Source organism: Candida metapsilosis (genome assembly GCF_017655625.1).
Source record: "Candida metapsilosis strain BP57 chromosome Unknown scaffold1, whole genome shotgun sequence".
NCBI lineage: Eukaryota > Fungi > Ascomycota > Pichiomycetes > Serinales > Debaryomycetaceae > Lodderomyces > Lodderomyces metapsilosis.
The window spans coordinates 988,930-1,008,014 of NW_027138159.1; the positions used below are offsets into that span (position 1 = coordinate 988,930).

The 19,085-nt window shown below is 37.1% G+C and overlaps 9 protein-coding genes across 9 annotated transcripts; 3 read left to right on the top strand and 6 right to left on the bottom strand. All coding sequences in view use genetic code 12, as the record gives it.

Moving 5' to 3' along the window:
- Positions 1–764: 764 nt before the first annotated feature.
- On the bottom strand, positions 765–2,963 carry I9W82_000436 (uncharacterized protein; the record flags this gene model as incomplete). The annotated part of the gene is made up of 1 exon (XM_067693423.1): positions 765–2,963. One exon carries the CDS (start codon positions 2,961–2,963, stop codon positions 765–767), a length of 2,199 nt encoding a protein of 732 aa, XP_067550462.1.
- A 416-nt stretch (positions 2,964–3,379) lies between these two features.
- Positions 3,380–4,264, bottom strand: AYR1 (acylglycerone-phosphate reductase; the record flags this gene model as incomplete). The annotated part of the gene is made up of 1 exon (XM_067693434.1): positions 3,380–4,264. One exon carries the CDS (start codon positions 4,262–4,264, stop codon positions 3,380–3,382), a length of 885 nt encoding a protein of 294 aa, XP_067550463.1.
- Positions 4,265–4,478: 214 nt separating this feature from the next.
- On the top strand, positions 4,479–4,829 carry I9W82_000438 (uncharacterized protein; the record flags this gene model as incomplete). Its single annotated transcript, XM_067693445.1, has 1 exon — positions 4,479–4,829. The coding sequence occupies one exon, from the start codon at positions 4,479–4,481 to the stop codon at positions 4,827–4,829; it is 351 nt and encodes a 116-aa protein (XP_067550464.1).
- A 143-nt stretch (positions 4,830–4,972) lies between these two features.
- On the bottom strand, positions 4,973–6,592 carry I9W82_000439 (uncharacterized protein; the record flags this gene model as incomplete). Its single annotated transcript, XM_067693456.1, has 1 exon — positions 4,973–6,592. The coding sequence occupies one exon, from the start codon at positions 6,590–6,592 to the stop codon at positions 4,973–4,975; it is 1,620 nt and encodes a 539-aa protein (XP_067550465.1).
- Positions 6,593–6,976: 384 nt separating this feature from the next.
- I9W82_000440 (RNA-binding signal recognition particle subunit) lies at positions 6,977–7,366 on the top strand (the record flags this gene model as incomplete). Its single annotated transcript, XM_067693468.1, has 1 exon — positions 6,977–7,366. One exon carries the CDS (start codon positions 6,977–6,979, stop codon positions 7,364–7,366), a length of 390 nt encoding a protein of 129 aa, XP_067550466.1.
- Positions 7,367–7,736: 370 nt separating this feature from the next.
- On the bottom strand, positions 7,737–9,731 carry I9W82_000441 (magnesium transporter CorA family protein; the record flags this gene model as incomplete). Its single annotated transcript, XM_067693479.1, has 1 exon — positions 7,737–9,731. One exon carries the CDS (start codon positions 9,729–9,731, stop codon positions 7,737–7,739), a length of 1,995 nt encoding a protein of 664 aa, XP_067550467.1.
- A 645-nt stretch (positions 9,732–10,376) lies between these two features.
- Positions 10,377–11,465, bottom strand: I9W82_000442 (AGP2; the record flags this gene model as incomplete). The annotated part of the gene is made up of 1 exon (XM_067693490.1): positions 10,377–11,465. One exon carries the CDS (start codon positions 11,463–11,465, stop codon positions 10,377–10,379), a length of 1,089 nt encoding a protein of 362 aa, XP_067550468.1.
- A 69-nt stretch (positions 11,466–11,534) lies between these two features.
- Positions 11,535–12,101, bottom strand: I9W82_000443 (AGP2; the record flags this gene model as incomplete). Its single annotated transcript, XM_067693501.1, has 1 exon — positions 11,535–12,101. The coding sequence occupies one exon, from the start codon at positions 12,099–12,101 to the stop codon at positions 11,535–11,537; it is 567 nt and encodes a 188-aa protein (XP_067550469.1).
- A 4,733-nt stretch (positions 12,102–16,834) lies between these two features.
- Positions 16,835–18,460, top strand: I9W82_000444 (uncharacterized protein; the record flags this gene model as incomplete). Its single annotated transcript, XM_067693512.1, has 1 exon — positions 16,835–18,460. The coding sequence occupies one exon, from the start codon at positions 16,835–16,837 to the stop codon at positions 18,458–18,460; it is 1,626 nt and encodes a 541-aa protein (XP_067550470.1).
- Positions 18,461–19,085: the final 625 nt, after the last annotated feature.

Sequence of the window (19,085 nt, forward strand, 5' to 3'; positions counted from 1 at the left end):
AGATGATGTTTAAGGTAAGAGGTAAGTGAGTAGAATGATCTTTGAGTAAGTATAAACTTCTTTTGGTTTTTTGACTTTAATATATTTGCACTTCTTTTTTTTTCTTACAATAGCCTCTTCTCTTCTCTTAACAAAACAGAAATTGATTTATTAATTGATTGATTGATTTTGGTTTAATCATTAAACAATGAGAGAAGTGAGATTACGTACCACAGGAGGTGTATTTTTGCGAGCTTTAAGCCAATATCCTTTCTAGGTTCTCTTGATGAAGTCCGTTTTTTTTGGTAATCACTACACACTTTTCCATCGTCTTTTTCAATTTGTTAAAATGTAACGTTACACAAATCAAATAGTCTAAATGCACACAATTAAAGAACATCTTTATTGTTCTTTTTCTTAAATGAAAGACATATCAACTTTCTCTCACAAACGGACAGTTATACTATATACCGTTCGGAATATACAGAACACCATCTTCAACTCTCCTTACTAGATTCTTTCGGAACCATGATGCATAACAACTCATCTAATCTAAAAAATGCTTTTTAGACCTCGGATTAATTTTAGTTTAACACAAAAGTTATGTGCGGCGGATTTCTTGGAAAATATCATTGGTTGACCCTCTCGAGCATTGAGCTTGTTAATGGTTACACTTGGAAAACAAGAGAAAACCGTATTGTACACTCTAACGATTATATAATACATTATATACATTACCCCCTTTCAGTTAACTTTCGAAAATTGACTATGTTAACAAAATGGGTTTAAATTTTGGCTTTGACATTACAATTTCCTTGCACTTCCTCACTCTGTTCCTCTAAATCCTCGCTATGAACTTGCTTATTATTACTTTGAAAAACAGTCTTCTCAGACTCTCCATTACTGTCCGAGACTGTTTCAAACAAATTCTCACAAAGATGATGTATTACTCCCCAACCATATCCATTGGCAAACCGCCGCCTTACGATAATATTGTTGTGAGCATCAGGTGGTAAATTTACCAATACTTTCCGCCAATTGAGCTTATCCGTGTGATACTTGTTGGCTATGACCACCTGTTTGTGTAACCTCCAATCTGCCGAGTATCCAAACAATCTCTCTTTCAATGAACGTGATTGAACGTTGGTCTTATCTTTTGATTTATCAAAGTGGTAATACTTGTCATGAAAGATCACTGGGTTTCTGGACTTAGGATCCATAATATACTCTTTGGAAGGAATGGGGCAAATCAAGGTATTCAAAGCTGATTCAATAGCTGAGGCACGTGGAGGAACATTAATTGTCGATTTTGAATCCATCGATGAATCATTACTCCCTGATAAGCTATCAGAATTGGTATCAGACCCTTTGATACTAAAATGCTGATACTTCTTTTGTCTTTTAGTCAACTTCTTTTGCGAAGAGTTCAAACTAGTAAACTCACCGAACTCATCTTGTATTTTCTGTAACCGCAGCTTCTCTTTTGAGAGAGTGTTCAGTGTTTGTCCTGATTGCTTTCCATCACCTATATTATTTCCATTGGTGGTGTTAGACTCAGGGACCTCCAGAACATTATTTTGACTTTCATTACTTTCAACGTCATGATGGTCATTTTCCAATTCCGGCCTGTCAATAACATTATTTGTTCTTTTCAACTCATTAACATCGCCCAATGCCTCATAGTCTAAATACAAAATAGCTGCTGTTCTCAAAGGTACAATACCATCATTGATAGCATTTGCATACACAGTTAGTCTCTCAAATTTGCCCAAGAATGTTTGAAGAGGATCATTGGGAAGAGTTTCCAAAACAGGTTTGAATCTATCCTTTGTTCGATGATTACCAATCTCCACATCTTTCAAGCCAGGTAATCTTCTCAGTAGTGTTAGGTCCCGCCCAGTTTTGCCAAGCGTACCAAGATCTAATATCCACGAAAGAACTAAATTAAGTTCATTCAAGATCCCCAAAAATGGACTAGCTAGTGAAATCAAATTCACTGGTTGAACATGCAAGCGATCAAAAAAATCAACACCTCTAGTTACTAAAATATACTTGATAGCATACAACTGCACCACCCCACCAAGAGAGTGAGCAATAAATGAAACTTTGTTAAAGTTATAAGGCTCTTTCTCAATAACATCGACAACGTACTCGCCCACATTTCGACCCAATTTTTTGATTCCCTTTTCTGTTTTTCCTGCATTGTAACGGTATCCACGGATCATGATATTCTCCAGAACGGAGCTTTCCAAAGTTTCCTTTAGGTAGAGCATATCTGCTGTTAGGTTTGAGAAAATTCCATGAGTGACGACTATCAAATGAACAGGCTTGAGTGGATCTGGAGGTTTTCGATTCCAGAGATCTTCAGTGGTTTTCTTCTCAACGCTCAAATTTGGGTTGAATACATGATTTGAAGTTTCATGATCAAAAACTTCTTGCGCGGTTCTATCTTCCTCATCATTGTTAGGAACAATACTGGTCAAAGTTTTCTGAAGTTTACCAAGTCCCAACTTTTTCATTGAATGAAGATCGTCCCCAATCATCATGTCATAAAGTACCTCAGTCTTTTTAGTGATTACAATCTGTGATATCACTTCTATCTCCCATTGAAAATGCTCGTATTCAACACCACCTTCGTTTGATGATTTAGCTAGGGAATTGCCATTTAAAAGCAATGTCACGTTAAATGACTGATTAGGTTTGATTTGATTTTCAAAAACCACTTCGGAATTAGTTTCCCCATCATCGGGAATAAACTCCTTTCTATAGTTGTAGTTACAAGGCACAACATGACAGTACAATATGAATGGACCTGTTAGCAAATGTATGGTTCTTATACCCGGGTTTTCAATGTTTTTAATTCTGAAAAAGATTTGTGTAGTTGTGGACCCCCGCTGTCGTTTGTAAGTCACATTATACCTATTGACTTCACCAATCTTGAGCTTGTCCTTGTCTCTATACCATAGGAAAGGCTCGCTTGCCATTGTACGCGAATGACAATACGACGGTAGTGGTAACTCGTCATGGAATTATTTTTTTTTTTGATGCTCACTGTACACAAAATCTATCACATGCTTTGTGCTTGTAGCAAAAGCGGGGAGACCCTTCAACGAAAGCGAAGATAACTCTCAAATGATTATAGAGATAGTTCGACTGGCAAGGGAGGGAGTGTTTTTAACCTGGTCAAATCGAGTGAACTTGACGGGCGAACTTGTGCGCCAGATACGGATGTAAGCTTAAAGCCGATCTTCATAGGAATAAGTATTGAGATGAAAGAGACAAGTGACACCCCAACTTCTCTACAACGATTTAAATCACGAATGTATATATAGTCTCTTGTAAAAGACAGTCATAAAATTGTATTAGATACTTATATTCAAAAAAATGTATCAACCAAAACTCAAGCTGTGAGACCCGAAGCGTACTTCTTCTTCAAGTACTCGAAAACACCGACAAATTTAAACTTACGAATGAAGACCCATTCAATAAGACACCTTGGGAGAAGAGGGGTGATAAAACCCAAGAGAAATGCCATTTTACCGCGGTACAAGTGTAATGCACCTCCCAACTTGGCATTTTCGAAATCATCTACAACTTGTTTGGCATAAACATCAGCTGGAAGTGGATTGTTTCGAACCGCCATTTGCCTCCTTTCTTCAAATGCCTTGTCCATTCCTGGGACATTAAAAAGCGATGTTTCTGGCAAGCTCCTTTTGTCCTCGATATCAGTCTTAACTCCTCCAGTAATAATATTGATGACTTTTACTCCAAATGGCCTCATCTCCAACCTTAAACATGAAGCGTACAGCTCAATTGCAGCTTTGGATGCCGAGTATGTGCATGAAAAGGGAAATGGGTTGAGTCCACTAACTGAACCAGTGAACGCAATGACACCCTTAGCATTAATCAAGAGCGGTATAAACTCTCTTACTGTACGCATTGCACCAAATAAATTCACTTCGAAGCATTGTTTGAATTGCTCGTCAGTAACATCTGTTGTAGGAAATGTACAGGATTGACCGGCATTGTTATACAAAATATCCAAGTAGTTTCCGCCAGTCTCTTCCTGGATGTAGCTTCTTGCATCCTTCACACTTTGCAAGTCACTAACATCTAACTTGAAAATTTTAACACCGTAGTCCTCTTTCAATTTTGCCATTGGCTCCAATCTTCTTGCCCCCGCAAAAACAACATATCCTCTTTTTGCTAATTCAATTGAGGTAGCAAAACCTATTCCTGATGATGCACCAGTAACTAATGCGACCTTTTGGCGTTTTTCTGACATTTGTGTATTGAGTTTCAGTAAATGAAAGAAAAGGAAAAACTAGTATATGATAAGGGCGATTTTATGCCGATAAACTAAAAAAACAAAACAGACGCGAACCCCACTTAACAGTAATTACATAATCAATTACATAATCAACGAGCTGCTTTATTGTTAAATGCAGAGTCGTTTTGATGCAAAGTTTTTTGACAACCAACATCATACGATGTACTCAATGTTGGCCATCAAGACAATCCCACGAAGTATTCACATCCAAGCACGCTTCAAATCTACGGTGCTGCTCAAGTTTTTCACTAAGAAACGTTGTATGTTGTGTACAAATGCCAATGAAGTACTTAAACAAGCTATATCATCACCCGAGGTAGATGAGGTAGATCTCGAGTTTACCAAAATTGACATCATGGACCCAAAGAATGAAAGATGGTTTGAGAAATATTGTTATGATGTTCCCGTTCTCCATATAGAAAAAGATCAAACTGTGAAGAAGCACATGCACTACTTTGACAAATCAGATCTCATCTCTGATATCCAGGAGGTTAGTGCAAAGGCAGAGAGCAATCAGTAAGTGGTCAAGAACTCATGCAATGCGATTGATGATTTCCGGGTGACGGTAGAATACGCTGGAAATCTAACTGCTAGTGGACTTGTATATATGTCAAAATTAATTGCAATAAAATAAAAAAGTTCTATACGCCAATATAGTCTAATCTATTTGTGTCTTTGCGTGTAAATCAATACAACAGATACCAAGAAGGCAACACTGCACAAGATCAAACTCAACTCAAACGCTCCTCTATAACATCCATTACCAAGGTAACAAATTCCGGTCTCGGTATTTGTTTGAGAATCATAAATCCAACCAAAATACTTATTCAAGGCATACAATGTAAGAAGAGGCCCCGTGCAGATCAATCCCCAATTAGTGGAAAACGTTTTTGTACCAAAGGAGTCAGCTATTATTGCCGGATAGGTACCAAATATAAGACCATAACACGCGCCTGTTAAGCTGGAGGCTATAGCTGTCCAGTGAAATGAGGAAACATTTGAGATTGTAATGTATTGCGCCAATGAAAGAATAATCAAGGTTGCTAAAACTATCCATAATCTTTGAATGTGCCATCTTTTGTGGATGTAGTCACTGACAAAACCAGCCACGAGACGACCCAAGAACGAAGAAATTGACAAAATTGACACCTGTAAAGCTTGAATGGATGCAGCATCGGGGTCATGGAGTGCAACTTGAACACTTCTAGTGAATAGGTCGAATTTTGAATTCACACTGTGCTCCTTATTGTAGTAGTACTGCGCAGCAACAATAAAACCCACACTGTATATATAAACTTGCCCAACCCCAGCAGCAATCGATACAATAAAGTAATGCACCAAGTAGATTTTATCAACGAGACGGCGCTTGATTGTTTCCAAGGGACTAGCCTTTGCTTTCAATCGTTTACTCAACCGTTCTTCCTCTATCAAATTTTGCGCAATCTGGTTTGCTTCTGAGTCTTGCAAACTTATTGATGATCTTGGTGTTCTATCTCCTACTCCCCAAAATGAAAATGACCCACTAAAGGATTCAGCTCTTGATAAAGAATGTTGTGGTGGCTCAATGTCAGATACCAATGAAGCCTCAGTCTCTGAAAATAAAGGTTGACTATCTTGCCTCTCATTGTTAGACTCCAATAGATTATGTTCATGTGCATCCTCTTCATCAGCAAGGTATACGTGAACAAAGAAGGATCCCAATAGTGTAACAGATCCACAAAAGAAAGCCAAGAATTGCAAAAGTCCACCAGTATTGTCTTTAAAGAACGTTGCAGATACTATGGAGAAAACAGTGGCAGAAAACCCAAAACAACTCACGGGTAAAGCACCAGCAGCACCTTTGTGTTTAGGAAAATTAGCTTGGGATGCCTTCAAGGTTGCAAAATAGCTTGTGATTGATCCGAAGCCCATTAGAGCCATAGCAATGCAAATGACCAACATGTTACTATATTGATGGAAATAAATCTTAAACATTGTGAAATACCCCACAAATATGCACAACGACCCAACAAAGATACTAAACTGAGGACCAAAATGATCAATAAGGAGTCCTCCTGGCAACCCGCCAATTCCAGATCCAATATTAGTAGCCAAAGATATGGTTGCGGAATCCGAAGCCGTTAGCCCAATGTGTTTTACCAATTGAGGAGAGTAAACTCCATACATGTAGGGTGTACCAGATGCCAAAGCAACAAATATGGACACTATCAATGCCGTTAGTCTTTGAGGCAAGTGCGAGGACACGTGGCTGGTATGACGCTGCTGTTCAAGAGCCTGTGACATGGCTGGATTGATGTGTTGTGGCGTCAAGTATAATGAGGGGTTTTCTGCGAGACGCGCGTATCTTGCGAAAGGTTGTGTAGTTTCTTGCTACTAGAAGTTCTTCTGATCTAGTACTAGCAGGGTACAATATGTAGAATATCAATACTTTGTCCAAAGGGTTTATTTCAAGTGGATATACATATAATTCCGTCTTTTCTTATTTTAATATATCAACAACAATTCTCTCTTTCTCTCTTTTTGTTTGTGTAACCAAAAAGGGGACTTTTTTTTCTCTTTCTCTCTTTCTTCTTTTCCGCTTTGACAAAAATCTAAAATGAAAATTTAAGCTGTATTAAAAAGTTAACATATAGAAAGAGAGAGAAAGCTACATACATACAAGCGCAAATGACAAGACTAGAGAACTCGCAGTTTATAAAGCAGTTGAATGAGCTGGTGACTAATAACAATGGTAAATCATCCATCTACTTGACTCAAAAACGGTTGACTTCATCTGATGAATCTTCAAATCTGTCTAATATTGATGATCTTCCAACAAAGGTCATACCTAATCAGCAGATACAGAATAACTCCTCATACCCCGTCCTTGTAAGAGTCTCAATGAACAGTAAGAACAATAAGGACAAGAAGCAAACAAAATTGAAATTATCAACGGTTGTGGAACCTGATCAATTGAACCAATTTTGGCAACAATATATACGAGTATTGAAGAATGGATTTGTTGGGTTGAAAAAAAAGGAGAAAAAGAAGAGCAAGAAGAGCAAGGTATCGAAATAGACTGAGCAAAATGATGTATTAGTTGGTGAGAGGTAAGATGATTGAGCTATGGCCATGATACTATTTTAAATACAATATTGGTTATATAGGGGCTTTGCAATAATAGGTATTCCATAAAGAATTCAATGCAATTATAAAACCTAGACAAATGGCAAACAGTCTAAGCAATGTCAATGTGTTCAACTTCTTCATGTTGGTGAAGCTATGTTTAACTCTTTACAAATGTTCTATGCATGTTGCGTCAAATATCAAACCATTTGTACTTCCAGCTAACTCGAGAATATATGCTTCGTCTTATATATTCACCGTCGGACTTCTACGTGTGTACCTTGTAAAACTAAAGACAATCAACAAATAAATACAATCTTTTCTAAACAACACTATTAACGGATCTTCCATCAAAACCTCTCATTCTCATATTTCTAAAACTTTTCCTAGCACTGAAAACTGGACGTGGTTGGTTGTCAATACGGGCTTTCATCCTTTCCATCCACCAATGCGCAACAAATACACTTGAAATTAAAAGCAATAACAAAACCCCAAGTATACCCCAAAACCAAGCGATGTCAGCATCTTTTCCAGGAACTGTGACATTCATTCCAAACAAACCAGTAACCAAATTCAATGGGATTAACATAGTACCAAGAATGGTAACCTTGGAAAACAATTGAGTCACTTTGTTGTTTTCTCCCAAGCTTTCACATTGTAATTGTCCAAGATAGTTTGAGTGTGATCTTGAAAGGATTCTTTCATAAGCATTCAAGTTTTGCAACATGGTGATAATGTGATCCTGAATATCACCCAAATACAAAGCAATATCTGCACGAGGGCGAACATTGGTGGCAACAGTTTTGCTTTGGTTGTTGGAAGAGGAATTCTCTTTCGAATAGTTACCATTATCTGAAGCATTCACTGCATCAGGGGATGGAGGAGTATCTTCTTGACCAACTCTCCAATGTGCCCCTTTATACCCAAATGCACCTTCATCTTGACATCTCTTGGCAAACATTTTGATCACATCTGCTTTTCCTGAGAGTAATCTCATCAATGTCATCACTTTTCTACGTGATTCCCCGATTTTTTGCAACATACTGCTAAAGTCTGTATCTCTGGATGTAAATACCGAATCTTCGATGGCATCTGCTTCGTATTCAATATCTTGGATAATTGGAGCAAAGCTATCAGTGATATCATCAATCACTGCGTAGCACAACCAATCAGCAGTAACGTCAACATAATCTCTCAATTGTCTAACTCTTCTTCTAACATTTGCTGGTTGTGCCATTGGAGAAAAGTGAAATGTAAGTATACCATCACGGAAAACGACAACGTAAACATTGATTGGTTCGAGATAGTCCTCTGATTCTCTGTCCGACTCAAATCCATGGAAACAAACAAAGTAGTAGTTTCTGAACAACTCCACTTTTTCTCTTGGTTCTTGCATTCTGATATCCTCTGCCGTTAATGGATGAATACCAAATGCTTTGGCTAGCATCTTCATCTCAGCATCGGTAGGGCAAGTACAATCCAACCACCAAGTTTCTTCACCATTGTGGAAAAGCTCTTGAACTGATTCTCCATTGGGGACAAGTGAGGGAATATCCGGTGCATGGACAGTCTCTTCGGATTCAGAGTGGAAAAGGGAGAACCTGTTGGGCAATGAGCCATTGGCACCACTGGTCACTTGTGCTCCGCCAAATTTGACTTCTCCTTCGAAACAAGACTCATCTGAGGTGGAGTCCAGTTTGCCTTCACGGTTATTCAAAAGTGAAAGCTCCACAGCTCCTGGCTCCTCTTCAGACACAGGTCTCTTGACAATCAGCTTCAATACATTCGATGGTGTGTACTTCAAACTAGCGGAGCTTTGCATACGAGATTTATCATTAGGAGTAAAGTGATTATCTCCCACGGAAAAGCTCCGTTCATAAGGAACGTGATTGAGATTCCTCTCCTCATCAATGAATTCGTTGATGACTCCAAAATCGATTCCATTGATTTTGACTTGCTTTTGCTCCATAGGAAACCAAACATCCTCCTCAGTTTCTTGTGATTCTCTTGATCTTACAGAGTTGGCACTGTTCACCGAAGCACGAGATCCTCTACGATTCTTAGCACCATCTTCTTTCTGGTCTGTATGTTTTGCCATTGAAGGTGTGATCTTTGAAAATGACAAAGCTCTTGGCCTTCCAATGGAGGATCCCCTTCTACCACCCAGCTTTCCGTCTGAATTATTGGCAGTACCAGTTGTTTTAGCACTCCTATTTTCCCTTTCAGCGGTATGATTTCTGTGATCATTCAAGTCCACGTTAATTGATGAAGTGGTGGACCTTTCATCAACACTATAGTCATTCTCTTTTGCAGACATCTTTTTAAATCTTAAATTTATATTCTAGCAGCTTCAATCAAATTAGCACGGCTTTCTATCTCTCCAACGTTCGTTCCTATACAGTGATCACTTAGTTTTTCATTAATATATCACTTGCTGTAAATGCTCTTTTTGTAAACGAAAGTAAATCAAGGTCAGTCATTCGTTAAGTCAAAACTAGAAAGGATTGCTTTTATGCGATAAAAGAAAGTATAACCCATTCCATTAGGTTGAAGCATTTTTCAAGAAGGTCATCTCAGGTCTTTATATAGCATTTCAGTAATCTTCTCTGTAGTTATAAATAGAATCGTAGATTGATGATTCTATTTTTGGCACCAAAAGAAAGAATGAAAAAAAAAATAGAGAAAAAAAAAAATAGAGAAAAAAAAAAAAAACAGAAATTCAAACATGAGTACAGGGCTGAGAATAAAATAGGACTCAGTAACACAGTATTGCATACTCTCCTATTCTTCCTTACATATCGTATTTATTCACCCAGGGCGGCTATAACAATGGTTCAAGCCCTCTTTGTTTGTCTTTTCGGCCTTACACATCTTAATTCGTTAATAGAAATTTGTGCATTTGTATACTAAAAAGTCTAACTTTATACATTAGAGGGGAACAACTAACAAAAGGGTTGCTCATTTAAAATATCCAGTTCATGAACGATTTCCATTTGCTATTCGTCTCTCCTTGACTACTTTCTTCTAATTGTGCATAAAACTCAGCTTCGTGAGCCTCAATTTCATCAAGACCAGTTGTCAAATCGGCATCAATAGGTTTAATAAATTTAGTTCTTTTGAATACTTTCCAAACAATGAAAACAGCTAAAGAAACAAAAATCATGACATAACTGAATAAGAAACTGTCCACTGTCCACATTCCTGGCAAAAATACTTGGTATCCTAAGCAACCAATGATACACCAATAAATAAACGTAGTAAAATAGATTGAATATGGTTGAAACCACGATCTGTAAGGGAATTTGGAACGGTCAATTCCTTGTGCCTTGACGGCATGGTAAAATCCAATGTAAATGATACCCATGAATCCATAATTGAGTACTTGTGCCCCTGTACATAAATTGACCATATAGTTCAATGCTTTACTACCGGATTTACCCAATTGCAACAACGACAATAATGCAAAGCAACAGGATACAGCAACACAGTAAATAGGGATACCTCTTTTAGTACAAATTTTAAAGAACTTCGGAACAAAGCCCTTTTTGGCCAAATTGTACAAACATCTTGATGATGTGTATGTGTATGAACAACCAGCTGAAAATGCGGATGTCAATACTACCGCATTAACAATGTGAGGTAGCACTTGAATTCCTAAATTTTGCATAGCGACAACATATGGTGAAGAAGCGGCACTTGAACTGTCTGACGTCAATGCGACATATTTTGGATCATTGTAAGCAATCAAGATTGAAACAGATAAAGCTCCACCAATGTAGAATGCCACCAACCGGTACAACACAGTTCTGAAAGCAATTGGCATATTGACTCTGGGGTTTACGCACTCACCAGCGGTCATACTCAAGTATTCACTACCAACACATGTGAATGTACTTGATAATCTAAGTGAAGCTAAAAACCCTTGAAATCTTCCTAGACTCCCAGTTGCGTACTTCATTCCTATAGGTCCACCAGCAACATGCCAATTCCTAAAACCAAATGCATCATGTTGAGGATTTCCACCACACATTGTCACCAAAGTGAAAAACATTAATCCAACACAAAGAATTAATTTTGCCAAGGAAAACCAAAATTCACATTCACCAAAGATCCGAACTGCCTAGACGTTGATAGCAGCATAAATGACAATTTGAATAACAAGAGTGATTGCTGGTGAGTAATCATCACGCCAAAAATGAATAATACCATTCACAGCAGTAATTTCGAAGGGAATATAGAGACTTTGCATAATCCAGAAATTAACCGAAGATGCTGCCTCAAATGCAGGATCAATAACACGACCAGCCATATTTAGAAATGGAGCATCAACTGGCATGTACAGCACCATTTCTCCAGTTGCAGTAGTCAATAAAAGAATCAATAATGTCGATATGCAATACGACAATAATAAACCCAATGGACCACCATTAACTAAACCCGTAGTACCAATGGTGACAAACAAACCAGTACCAATAGAGCCACCAATGGCTATAAGTTGCAAATGTCTATTGTACAATGTTCTCTTGGTATGGCCAACACTACCTACGCTAGAAGCTTTATCTGAGTTGATACTAGAAGTATCATGGAACAATTCGTGCTCTTCATTGAATCCTCTGTTTACGTCTTTTTCTTCAAGGGAGATTTTGTCGTTGTCGACGCTTTGCTTTTCATCTTTTTTAAACCACATTGTAGAAGTGGATGATGCCTACGCAAAAAAAAACAAATATTTGATACACTATCGAAAAGGGAATGGAAAGGTAAAAAAGTGAAAATGTGGGAATGAAATATTTTTCTCAAGTGAAGGATGTTGTGATTTGGTGAGGATGAGAAACGTAGTTGAGTTGCAAATTGGAAGTAGTGTACTGAGTGATAAACGAAAAAAATAAGGAATCTTAAAAAAGAATGTTTCTACAAAAGCTATGAGCTAATTCGAGAGAGAAAGAGAGAGGAAAACGTCCTGTATTTATTCTATGTTGAATGGTTCGGATGAATTTGATACTTAATGAAAAATATAAATAAAAAAAACAACAACTAATATCAAACAAAGAACACTTTTCTCTTCCCCGAAAATCTTTGCATTTGTGTAATCAAGCTTTTGCTCTACTACTACTACTACTACTACTGAATCCTTATTTAATTTATTTTTTATTTTTTATTTTTTATTTTTTATTTTATTTTTTATTTATTTTATTTTTTATTTTTTATTTTTTATTTGTCCACCCCATCAAGAAAAAAAAAAAAAAAACAAAAAAAAAAGAATCATCAGCTTGTGCATATTATACTACGTTGCAACAAATCAGACTACTTATGACAAATAACTTATTATAGAGATGTATGGGAGAAGAAGAGAGGTACATCATCCTAATAGTTTGACACTGGTTTGTTGTGAATCTATTACTGTAAAAAGATTTGGAAGATAAGATTTATGAGGCGAATTGGTTATATTTTATTATATATAAGCAATAGAACAATAGAAGTATTATATATATATATATCTATAGATAGATATATATATATCCATATGCAACACAAAATAAAACTATTCTTCTTCTTCTTCTTTTTCTAAAAGAAATCTCTTTAACATTTGATCAATCTTTTTCTTTGTGCATACAAACACAACACACACATTCATTTATCCGTATAGAATAGACCAAGCATTAAGCTTTTTTTTTTCGTATAAAGTGTCAGAAATGGAAGACCAAAAAGAAAAAAGAAAAAAAGGAATAAAAAAAGATAGAATAAAATGAAGAGAGAGAGAGAGAGAGAGAGAGAGAGAGGCTTTTCAATAGAACTACACTGAGTTTTTGTTTATTCTTATTGTAAAAGGTAGAAGAAGCACATTATATCTCAGAGAAAGCAAAAAAAAAAAAAAGAAGGGCAATAATTAAGTTGTGCTCTTGAACAAACAGTATGATCAACGGTCAAAAGCGGAGGTATGAGGGAGAGACGTTTAACCCTATTTCCTCGGCCCCTTTATTATTATCGTACATATAAAATATTTTTGTATGACGTAATTGATAAAAAGCAGACTACTTCTACCTCTCCTATCTCTTCCTGTGTTCTTATCTCACTTAATAACAAAAAGACTAATATGTACTGCTAGATCCAACAATCTGTATAACGTACTACCAAGGATATTCTTCTATTGTTAATGGTATCAAGATACCATTGTATTGTTCATCTTCTTCTTTTAAGGCTCCTCCGAATTGTGTTGTTATTTTATTTTATATTTTTTATTTTATTTTTTATTGTCTTACATTCTATGCAGATTAAAAAAAGCAATTTTAAAATTCTCCCCTCCTTTATTATTATTATTATTATTGTGAAAGAATTGGGTCACGAGATGTTAATTATGAATTCAAATTAGATTTATATCTGTGGGGTTATAATCAATTTCAACTCAAATTATCTATATTTGAAATAACAAGAACAAAGCGAACATATCAAGACCCATTATGCCATAGTTCTTACTACTATAAAATTGGTTACTCGGTTTATACGCATAGTCGTTGTCTCTCTTCTCCTGCATTTAAGGATAATTTCTTAACAGCTGAGATAAAAAAAAAAAAGAAATAAAAAAGAATACTTCAAAAAAAAAAAAAAAAGATAAAAAAAAGGCTTTTGAACTTAGGTACACGTCCTTTTATATAGCCACACCGTATGATTATTCCAAATTAGGCAATCTAGACCTTTTTCTATTGTTAAGAAGAAGTCAAGAAAAAAAAAAAAAAATATAGTCTCATCTCTTGCATAATTGGTACATATTGCACTACCTGTAATGCATTTGGGTTAAAACACTGTTTGTTTCACTTTTAAAAAGGAAAACGATAGAGAGCACTTTACATTTAAACTATTACAAATAGAATCTAACTTGCCTCAACAGTAATACTATTCTAATAGAGGTCGCTGAATATGCAATCAAGTTTTGTTAGTACCCAATAGATATATAAAGGTAATGAAAGTTGTTTGTCATCTCGTCTAAACGTTTATATCGTCGTGTCCTGACTAATATTTATTCCTGCATATTATCAGCACTCAAAACGTAAATTTCCACCGCACCACACTCCACTCCATTATTGCAGTGTTTACTCTCTGTACATAAGGTATTGCTTTAATCGCCTATGTTCAGAATCCCCAACATACATATACTATAGTAAGCCATTTTAAAGTCTTGAAAAATTTGAATTCTCAATAGCAGAAACATTGTCTGAAAACAAAAAATGCAATTTTGGTTGCATTAATAAAAGAGATAAATAAAAACTGCTACAAATCAGCACGTGTAATTCACGTGAAAGCAAGATTGGGAACGACTCCATTTGTGAAGCGAAAGCAAATTAAGTGTCCATTTGCACCTGTCAGATCTGTATAGACTCAATCACCGCTGCTTCAAAGATAACTTTGGAGGTTAAAAAGGATGGAAGATGAAGAGTGATTCAAGTGGCGCATTAAAGCTTCGACTTTCTCAAGTTGAAACAAAAAGTGTGAGCATAGAAGATTTACCAAAGGAAAAGTCCACCGAATACAATGATACACTTCCATCCGAGCAAACTTCACCATGTCCCTTGCATTGACAATGAGACTCACCACATAGACCTATATGTTGCTAGAACCAGAGCTACATAAGTTTGAAGAAAGATTATTAGAATACCACGTCAATATCCCTGTTAGAAAATGAGAAGTTGATCGCGAGGAATATGATCTAACTCAAGAGTTACGAGCCAGTTAGTGATCGAGTTAGAGAAACATCAGATCAGAGTAAGGCGGATATGATCGAGCTTAAGTGGAAGTTGGATGGCAATAAATCTACGTGATCAATCCTGCACCACGCCAACATTGCTTAGATAACGAGAGAAATACAGTGAGAACAGACATAGACAAGTATTTTATGTGACAGAGTTTAAAAGATCACCCCTTCAGTATACAATTGTGACGTAATTGGCATTGTCATTGTGAGATGTCTCGAGTGTCAAAAATTGAAGGATAACTGATCTACAACCTTTTGAGAAATTGTTGTGGGCTAGACAAAGTGCAAATTTCGAACTAAAGTAGATTGAATGCACCCCTTCGTTATGACCAACTACTTGCGAATACAACCGCGAAGGAAAACACTGGAATGGAAATGGTCGTTGAAACAATCACATCTAAATGTTGAGAATGCTGTTGTGGGAAAAGTCCTGAGTTCGTTGGTGGAGGAGAAGCCAAGCTGCTTGGAAAATTATAAAGCCAATTTCCAATATTCAAAACTTCTCTGAGCGATGGCTCACAAACATGTGCACTTTGAGAGAGAGGGGCAAAATGCGATAGAGAAGAGCAATAATGAATACTCGGTGACACCAGAGTAGAGTACCATCGTGCGTGATTAATGGACAATATGACCAAAGTCTATTTAATGGGCACATGTGAAAAAGATGTGGACGTCCGTGACCCTTTTGGAACGAAATTGAAGAATCTTAAAACATCTATAACATTGCCGAATGGAAGGGAAACAAGCACAACCAAATCCCCTACTGGTGGTGGTTTGTATGTCAGAATACCAAACGAGGTTGGAGCTACTGGTTTTGATCAATATGGTGATAAAGCAAATATATGTGATATATAAGAGCACTAGCTGTGTTAGGAAAAGTACGAACAATTCATTAATGAAAACGATATATCCAGTCAGGACTCGAGTGGAAGTTACTAAAGAATGCAAGAGAAAATGAGTTTGAAAAATAAGGCAATGCAGGAAAAACAAGGGTTCGAACCTCAGGTAAAAGGGGAAAAAAGCCCTACTTTAGCCAACTTTCAAACCAAGAATGAGTAAGTAGAGGTAATTAAAGATATACGAAGTAATAGTGAATTTTGTGTCTGTTGTCTGTGCCTAGTCTTTGCATACTAAAAAAATTGTTTGTATTTTGCCCCACCCTTAACTATTGGTTGCAAAAATCAAAAAAAAAAAAAAAAAGAAAATAAAAATCAGACAGACACAAATATAGACAACAGACACAGATAACAGAGAATGGAAACACACCTACTGAGCTATCCAGTTAGCTAGTAGGATATATACCATGTGCAATATACAGATAGCTGAGCCAACTGTGTATCAGTTAGCTTAAAGTGTATAGCCTTTTCATTTTGAAGTACAAATAATCCCTCTACAACTACAAGCAGAACAATTGTAACAACACTCACAGTATAGGTTCATTGCATACCATAAAAGAGAGACAGACACACAATTCATCTATATCAATACATATATTGTGTCTGTCCTAAAGGCGGGGGAGGGGTAATTCTTGTTTTCGTTTATTCTTTTTTTGATATTTTGTCGGATTCACCAAATAATCACGAAATTCATACCAATAAACCTATTTAATTGACTGTTTCCTTCTTCTTTTCTTCTTCTTCTCTTCTCTTCTCTTCTCTTCTCTTCTCCCCAGTAGCATGTCACATAAATTACTGCAATTTAGTCTGATGTCTCCACCAAACGAGCATTTTGACCCCAGAAAGGAGTTTAGGAGAAAAAGACTCCCATATGCAGAAAGAGCTGAAAGATTGCATAATTTAGCCACAAATAATGATGTTACTACCCCAAACGTTTGTTCAACTGGATATGTCAGTGCCTTCACCAACACTGCTTATCATACACCTATTGACCCTACATCAAACAACACTGAATTGAAATCTACAAGATCAATTGAATCTGAAAAAGCTGAACCCACCATTTCAGCTGGAAGTCATGAGTTTGATATTGAATCTGAGAGAGTTAGAAGAGGAGTTGAGTTGTCCCATGAGAAGGGGGTAGAAGATGCAGAAGGCAACTCACATGTTGGATTCAAGGGATCATCTTTGAAAACCAGAAGCAAACCAATCTGGAAGGAAGAAGCTCAAGCTGATCTTGATCTGTTTTATGCAGCTAAAGGATTGAAAAGGGGAGCCAATGGACGTTACAACCCATACCAGCATCCAAATACTTCAGCTGAAGGTTCTCCAAATGAAAAGATAGTCTCAAACCCAGTTCATGAAACGGTCACTGATAATATTGTACCACTTGTTATGGATACTGAAGTTGAACAGCCAGTTATGAGTCCTCAAGTTGAGCAGCCGGTTATGAGTCCCCAAGTTGAAGAGAGTGGCTCTCGTCAACAAGCTGTTGCTGCTGCTGAACAGAAGAAAGTTGGTGTTGCAAAGTGGAAAATTTTATTCAGAAAAAAATTGTATCCTGAATCAACCACTGTTCCTGTTTCCCCTGTTGCTCCTGCTGTTCCAACTGTCCCTGTTTCCCCTGTTGTTCCTGTTGTTCCAACTGTCCCTGTTGTCTTGCCCCTGCAATCCAATTTGGTGGTGAAGCTGAAGAAATGGCAATTCAAAGCCACTATGCAAAAATGGTTTAGATTTGGCAAGAACCCTGCTGGTTTGACGTGTTTAGAGCAGGCTAGTGCCGAAGATTCTGAAAAGTTAAGGCAAAAGGAGAGGAGAAAGGAAAAGAAGAGGGAAAAGAAGAGAAAGAGAAAAGCGGCCAAGAAGTTGAAATCTTCTAAGCCTGCTGAAGAAACTGTCCCTGCCATTGATGTTACTACTACTGGTGCTACTGGTGCTGCTGCTGCTACTACTACTGCTGCTGCTGGAAATTCAGGAAATGACACAGACTTGAATCCAAATGGTGCACACTTGAATCCAACTGAACATGAACCGGCTGGCCTGGATCCTACTACGGAAGTGAAGCCATGTGTGGGATGGAATACCTATACTGATCCAAAACCAAGTGGTGCAGGACCGAACCCGACTGAACATGAAGCAGTTGGACTGGATTCTAATATGGCTTCGAAGCCATGTGTGGGATGGAATCCCTATACCGATCCAAGACCATCGACTCCGACTGAACCCGAAGATGGTAATCTTCATTCTGGTGGTACTGCTGGTACTGCTGCTGCTGCTGCTGCTGTTAGACCTGGTCCAGACAAACCTGTCAGGAAATGGAATTTGTTTAAAAGGTTTTTCAATTGGATAAAGTCAAAAAATAAAGACACTGGAGCAACAACACCTAGTGTCACTGACACTAACACATGATCTGTAAAGATTCAACCAACAAGCTGTTGGGTATTTGACAATGGCGGAATTTACAAGAGATCTCATTAGAGAGATGAAACTGAGACGGAAAATAAGATGAGCAAAAATGAACATTACATTTAACGAGAAGAGGAATTAATACAATGAGGGCAATAACAAAGAAGGATATAACGCAGAGTGTCGATTCGTGGAGAATTTAAAAAATACTTTGAATTCATTAACTTTGAGGGGACCCACCATCAAAATGTGGGTCTATGAAGTCCAAACAAGGAATCGCTCAGCGATGCGTTTTAGGATGATGAGATGTTGAAAACTGCCCCTTTGGTTTAACTCACTATGGAAAGTCGATGGAAGAGGAATGAGGTTGTTACAGCAAAGAAATAACTCGTCATTGGTTATTTGGTTTACAATCTTGATGCTCATATATCAAACAGATATCTTGATATGTTGGTTTAAATGAAACTTTGGTTACACACTTTATGGACTACTTACTTTGGAACACTTTTTGGTTTACACTGACTGGACTATTAAAACTGTTTGCTAAACACTTTTTTATTTGTCATTTGTTTCACGTGTGATTGTTTTGTTTTCGAAAATGGATTATAAGCGACTGGTGACCGCTTAT